The sequence below is a fragment of the Jaculus jaculus genome, chromosome 3, assembly GCF_020740685.1.
Source record: "Jaculus jaculus isolate mJacJac1 chromosome 3, mJacJac1.mat.Y.cur, whole genome shotgun sequence".
Classification (NCBI taxonomy): domain Eukaryota; kingdom Metazoa; phylum Chordata; class Mammalia; order Rodentia; family Dipodidae; genus Jaculus; species Jaculus jaculus.
Genome location: NC_059104.1, coordinates 130390494 through 130397213, shown reverse-complemented (window position 1 = coordinate 130397213; position 6720 = coordinate 130390494). Strand labels below are relative to the sequence as shown.

The window sequence follows — 6720 nt, the reverse complement described above, 5'->3', positions numbered from 1 at the left end:
AATGCTTTTTGCTTTTGATGAGTTGTTGAATTTGGTTTGCAAGGATTTTGTTCAGAATCTTTGCATCTAAGTTTATCAGTGATATAGTCCTATAGTTTTATTTTCTTTTTCTTTCTTTTTTTTTTCTTTTTTTTTTTTGAGGTAGGGTCTGCCGCGGACTGACTCTCGGGGAGATCAGGACCGAGGGAGAACAAGGGCGAAGGCTCAAGGAGAACTCGGGATTCGGCAAGGAAATGACAGACAGACACACTCTAAGTTGAATATGCTGCTGCAATTTACTGAAGGTTTTATGAAGGTTTTATACAGATTGAACAGGGAAACTTAGCAAGCCAACAAGTGATCTCAGAAATCATTAATCTAAACAATCTTAAGTATTGTTCTATTGTAAGCATACATGTAATATTTATCAGGCAGGAATGTACCCATTTTTTTTTAATTTGTGATGTTGGGTTATTTATTTTGTGCATTTGTGGCAATAAATGAGATCTCCATGGTGGTTATGGACTTGACTGACCTCGGCACTGTGCACATCAAGAGGCCTGGAGAGTGATACCCAGATCCTGTTAAGGGGTAGGGGAAGGCAAAGGCCAAGAGAAGATACCTGGGACAGTAGCTATACCAAACCCTAGAACGGAAGGGGTAGGAGTGTACTGCAGGACATACCCCTATATTTTTGATATCTTCCTCTCTTAGGGACCCAGGCTCCTCAGACAACGCTCAATGTCATTTAAGCCAAAAGACTAAAGGCTGAAAAGATACTTGGCTCTAAGTGAGTCTCAAGCCATCTTTGTCAGAAAATCTAGATCTCATGAAGAGTGGGGATTGAAGACATGCCTATTATTTTGTTTCATTTTTCACTAGAGGTGTGAATGACAAAGACCTCTCCTAACACATATTGAAGGCAGGTAGGGGTAAGTAAGAGGGAAAGACCTCATGTCTCACAGGCAAGCACTAGACTGAGAGCTATATAGCTTCATATGTGGAAGAACTGTAAGCCAGGATTAACACATATAGCTGGGGTGCAAGGTAGACTGGAATCTTACTGGGACCCTGGCAGTGAAAGCTGGGACTGTTAAAACCCCAATTTAAATGTCTAGGATTCAAGTTGAGGGTGCAGGAGACCAAGATAACTGGATCCCAGGACAGGCAGTTTGGCAGTGAGAAGGAAGAGACTGGGACCAAAATGCCTGGATCCCTGGCAAGGGGAAAACTGGGGAGAATTGAAGGCTGGGGTAACCCCAAGCTTGGGTTCTGGAACAGCAGCAAGTCAGAATTCCAGGGTCTTTGTTCTCTCCTCTTTCTCTTCTATATCAGGCAGAAGACAGAGTTGGTGAATACTTGAGAAGGGATTAGACCATGAACTGAGTCCCCATATAGCCAGATGGATACATTTAGGGCCAGGCAGACATGGATGGTGGGGGAGATTTAGTGCTGCATTGGTCCTGGAGGGGGCTGGGAGGGGTCAGGAGGCTGGGGAGGGGTGGTTGGGGTTGGTCCTGGGGTTGTTTGACTCCGTCCTTTGCGGTGGCCCCGTACACAATGTGTATGACCACAGCCTTCCTCTTCTTCCTCATCACTCTCAGTAGAGCTTTCACCAAAGGCCCAAGGTTTCTCATAAATACAGCAGCATTTGGACGAGCGCCTCCCCATATGTTCATTGTCCTCAGTGTCACTTGTCCATTCCATCTTTTTCTCTGGCTTACGCTTCCGAAGTTTAATGGTTAGGCTCCGGTTCTTGGGCTCGGTTGTCACGGTAACCGTTGTCTCAGTGACGGTCTCACTCAACCCAGCCCCTGCCTCGGCCATCTCTAAGGCTGAGAACAGGAAGGAAGCGGGATGAGACACCCTTTCCTTTTGCTGTGTCTTTGAGTTCTAAAACAACTGGTATCCGACTCAGAGTAGTAGCTAGAATCTTCTGCCTTCTTTTTCACCCCCTCCTCCAGGACCTCCGCTTCCCCACCCGTGGGGATAACCTGTCTAACTTCACTTCCCTGTACCCATTTTTTAAGAAGGACGTCTTGCATCATTGACCACAGCTTTACATGAATAGAAGCTTGGGGTAAGGGATGTAAGGTGAACAATAGGTTATTTATTTTTTATAAACCGAGCAGAGAGCCATCTCTTTCCACTTATTAGATTATTTATATAATCCTCATATTCATTATAAAAGTGTTTCTATCCAAAAGACCACCAATATTTTAAGGCTGGTTTAATGTTTTCCAGGAACTCCTTTCTTTCTTGTCTAGAGTATAAGCACCAAGGCTTACGTGTCCTTGTTAAGCATTTCATAAATGGAAGAGAATGCCATAGCCTCCTTTTTTCCTTCATAATTCATTCATCTATTACCAAATTCATCATATCCTCCCTCATAGGGGAGTGGATCTAAGTAGTTCGCAGCTCTGGGAGTCTACTAACACCCCTTGATCAAGTACTGAACATACCCCCCAGGAAGCGTTCTGGTGGGAATGCCCAACTTTTGTAACTTTTTTTTGTAGAATCGTCATGCTTCTTATGAACACTACCGATTAACATTTCTACTTTCACTTTCTCAGGATCAGTATTGTTCTAAAACATTATAAGCTGTTTCTACTTTACATCATCTAAAAATTGTTCTAGAGTTAATTTTTTATTCCTAGTAGAGTTATACATTTCCTCCATTGCCCTAATCATAGGAGGGGCACATTCAATACTCAAATTGTTCCTTGTACTTTGATTGCGTGTATGATTAATAGTAAGCGTAACGTAGAAACTAGCTGTTCTTTGACAAACAACTACAAGAAAGCAGAAAAGAAACAGAGCGCAGAAAGCAGCTCATTGGCGCCAGCAATCAGGTCGTCGTGACTTCATGGGCAGCAGGAACCATTACAGTAACTGACTGCCAAGGGTTCACCGGGGGCATCCCTCCGAAGAGTGCTGGCCCTCTGTCCTCAGCTCTCTTCCAGTGCAGAAGCATCTCTGCTTGCTACACAGGTGAGGTCGCCGTGGACATACCAAGGGTCTTACTCTAGCTCAGGCTGACCTGGAATTCACTATGGAGTCTCAGGCTGGCCTCGAACTCTCGCAATCCTCCTACCTCTGCTTCCTGAGTGCTGGGATTAAAGGCATGTGCCACCATGCCCAGCTCTCTAGTTTTCTTTTCTTATTGTGTCTCTGTCCCATTTAGGTATTAGGTTGATACTAGCTTCATAAAAGGAGTTGGGGAGTATTCCCTGTTCTCCAATTACATGAAACATTTTCTTTAAAAAAAAAAAGTGGATTCAGTTTTTCAATGAAGATTTGATAGAATTTTGCTGTGAATCCATCTGGTCCTGGACTTTTCTTTTGGGGGAGTTTTAGTTTTGTTTTTCTTTTTTTTTAATGTTTCAATCTCAGTGGATGTGACAGGTTTGTTAAGGAGATTAATTGACTGTGAGTTTAGTTTTGGTAGGTGGTATGTGTCTAGGAATTCATCCATTTCTTCCAGATTATCCAATTTTGTGGAATAGAGCTTTTGGAAGTCCTGATGATTCTTCCAATTTCATTGATGTCTGTTGTGACCTCTCCCTTTTCATTTTTTTTTTTATTTTTATTAAGATTTTCCATGATTATAAAATATATCCCATGGTAATTCCCTCCCTCCCAACCCCCACACTTTCCCATTTGAAATTCCATTCTCCATCATATTACCTCCCCATTACAATCATTGTAATTAAATATATACAATATCAACCTATTAAGTATCCTCCTCCCTTCCTTTCTCCACCCTTTATGTCTCCTTTTCAACTTACTGGCCTCTGCTACTAAGTATTTTCATTCTCACGCAGAAGCCCAGTCATCTGTAGCTAGGATCCCCATATGAGAGAGAACATGTGGCGCTTGGCTTTCTGGGCCTGGGTTACCTGACTTAGTATAATACTTTCCAGGTCCATCCATTTTTCTGCAAATTTCATAACTTCATTTTTCTTTACCGCTGAGTAGAACTCCATTGTATAAATGTACCACATCTTTATTATCCACTCATCTGTTGAGGGACATCTAGGCTGGTTCCATTTCCCAGCTATTATAAATTGAGCAGCAATAAACATGGTTGAGCATGTACTTCTAAGGTAATGAGATGAGTCCTTTGGATATATGTCTAGGAGCACTATAGCTGGGTCATATGGTAAATCAATCTCTAGCTGTTTTAGGAACCTCCACACTGTTTTCCACAATGGCTGGACCAGATTGCATTCCCACCAGCAGTGAAGAAGGGTTCCTTTTTTTCCACATTCCCGCCAACATTTATGATCATTTGTTTTCATGATGGTGGCCAATCTGACAGGAGTGAGATGGAATCTCAATGTAGTTTTAATCTGCATTTCCCTGATGACTAGTGACGTAGAACAATTTTTTAGATGCTTATATGCCATTCGTATTTCTTCCTTTGAGAACTCTCTATTCAGCTCCATAGCCCATTTTTTGATTGGCTTGTTTGATTCCTTATTATTTAACTTTTTGAGTTCTTTGTATATCCTAGGTATTAATCCTCTATCAGATATATAGCTGGCGAAGATTTTTTCCCATTCTGTAGGTTGCCTCTTTGCTTTTTGCACTGTGTCCTTTGCGGTGCAAAATCTTTGTAATTTCATTAGGTCCCAGTGGTTAATCTGTGGTTTTATTGCCTGAGCAATTGGGGTTGTATTCAGAAAGTCTTTGCCAAGACCAATATGTTGAAGGGTTTCCCATACTTTTTCCTCTAGCAGTTTCAAAGTTTCTGGTCTGATGTTAAGGTCTTTAATCCATTTGGACTTAATTCTTGTGCATGGCGAGAGAGAAGAATCTATTTTCATCCTTCTGCAGATATTTATCCAGTTTTCAAAACACCATTTGCTGAAGAGGCTGTCTCTTCTCCAATGAGTATTTTTGGCATTTTTATCGAATATCAGGTGGCTATAGCTACTTGGGCTTACATCTGGGTCCTCTATTCTGTTCCACTGATCTACATGTCTGTTTTTGTGCCAGTACCATGCTGTTTTTGTTACTATGGCTCTGTAGTATAGGTTAAAATCAGGTATGGTGATACCACTAGCCTCTTTTTTGTTGCTCAGTATTATTTTAGATATTCGAGGTTTTTTGTGAATCCAAATGAATTTTTGGATTGTTTTTTCTATTTCCATGAAGAAAGCCTTTGGAATTTTGATAGGGATTGCATTAAATGTGTAGATTGCTTTAGGTAAGATTGCCATTTTCACAATATTGATTCTTCCAATCCAGAAACAAGGGATGTTTCTCCACTTTCTAGTGTCTTCTGCAATTTCTCGCTTGAGTGTTTTAAAGTTCTCATTGTATAGATTCTTTACTTCCTTGGTTAGGTTTATTCCAAGGTATTTTATTTTTTTTGATGCAATTGTGAATGGGAGTGATTCTCTGATTTCATCCTCTGTGTGTTTGTTGTTAGCATATATGAAGTCTATTGATTTCTGTGTATTTATTTTGTATCCTGCTACATTGCTGTAGGTTTTGATCAGCTCCAACAGCTTGCTAGTAGAGTCTCTAGGGTCCTTTATGTATAGAATCATGTCATCTGCAAATAATGATAACTTGATCTCTTCCTTTCCAATTTGTATCCCTTTTATGCGTGTCTCTTGCCTTATTGCTATGGCTAAGACTTCCAAAACTATATTAAATAAAAGTGGGGACAGTGGACACCCTTGTCTTGTTCCTGATTTTAGTGGAAAAGCTTCCAGTTTTTCCCCATTTAGTAATATGTTGGCTGTAGGCTTGTCATAAATAGCCTTTATTATATTGAGATATGTTCCTTCTATTCCCAGTCTCTGTAGGACTTTTATCATGAAGGAATGTTGGATTTTGTCAAATGCTTTCTCTGCATCTAATGAGATGATCATGTGATTTTTGTCCTTCAACCCGTTTATGTAATGTATTACATTTATAGATTTGCGTATGTTGAACCATCCCTGCATCTCTGGGATAAAGCCTACTTGGTCAGGGTGAATGATCTTTTTGATATACTCTTGTATTCTGTTTGCCAATATTTTGTTGAGAATTTTTGCATCTATGTTCATGAGGGAGATTGGTCTGTAATTTTCTTTTTTTGTTCTATCTTTGCCTGGTTTTGGTATCAGGGTGATGCTGGCCTCATAGAAGGAGTTTGGTAGAATTCCTTCTTTTTCTATTTCCTGGAAAAGCTTAAGAAGCAATGGTGTTAGCTCTTCCTTCAAAGTCTGGTAAAATTCAGCAGTGAATCCATCCGGGCCTGGGCTTTTTTAGTTGGGAGATTATTGATAACTGTTCGGATCTCCATGTTTGTTATAGGTCTATTTAAGTGATTAATCTCATTTTGATTTAATTTACGTAGGTCATATAGATCAAGGAAATCATCCATTTCTTTCAGATTTTCATACTTTGTAGAGTATATGCTTTTGTAGTATGTCCCTATGATTTTTTGAATTTCTCTGGAATCTGTTGTGATGTTGCCTTGTTCATCTCTGATTTTATTAATTTGTGTCTCTTCTCTCTTTCTTTTGGTCAGATTTGCTAAGGGTTTATCAATCTTGTTTATCCTTTCAAAGAACCAACTCTTTGTTTCATTAATTCTTTGGATTGTTCTTTTTGTTTCTATTTCATTAATTTCTGCCCTAATCTTTATTATTTCTTCCCGTCTACTAATTTTTGGTTTGCCTTGTTCTTCTTTTTCCAAGGCTTTAAGGCGAAGCATTAGGTCGTTTACTTGCGACCTTTCTA

General features: G+C 40.0%; 1 protein-coding gene across 1 annotated transcript; it reads right to left on the bottom strand.

Moving 5' to 3' along the window:
- Positions 1 to 436: 436 nt before the first annotated feature.
- On the bottom strand, positions 437 to 1959 carry LOC123459366 (E3 ubiquitin-protein ligase PPP1R11-like). The gene has a single exon (XM_045145735.1). It carries the CDS (start codon positions 1804 to 1806, stop codon positions 1426 to 1428), a length of 381 nt encoding a protein of 126 aa, XP_045001670.1. The 5' UTR covers positions 1807 to 1959; the 3' UTR covers positions 437 to 1425.
- Positions 1960 to 6720: the final 4761 nt, after the last annotated feature.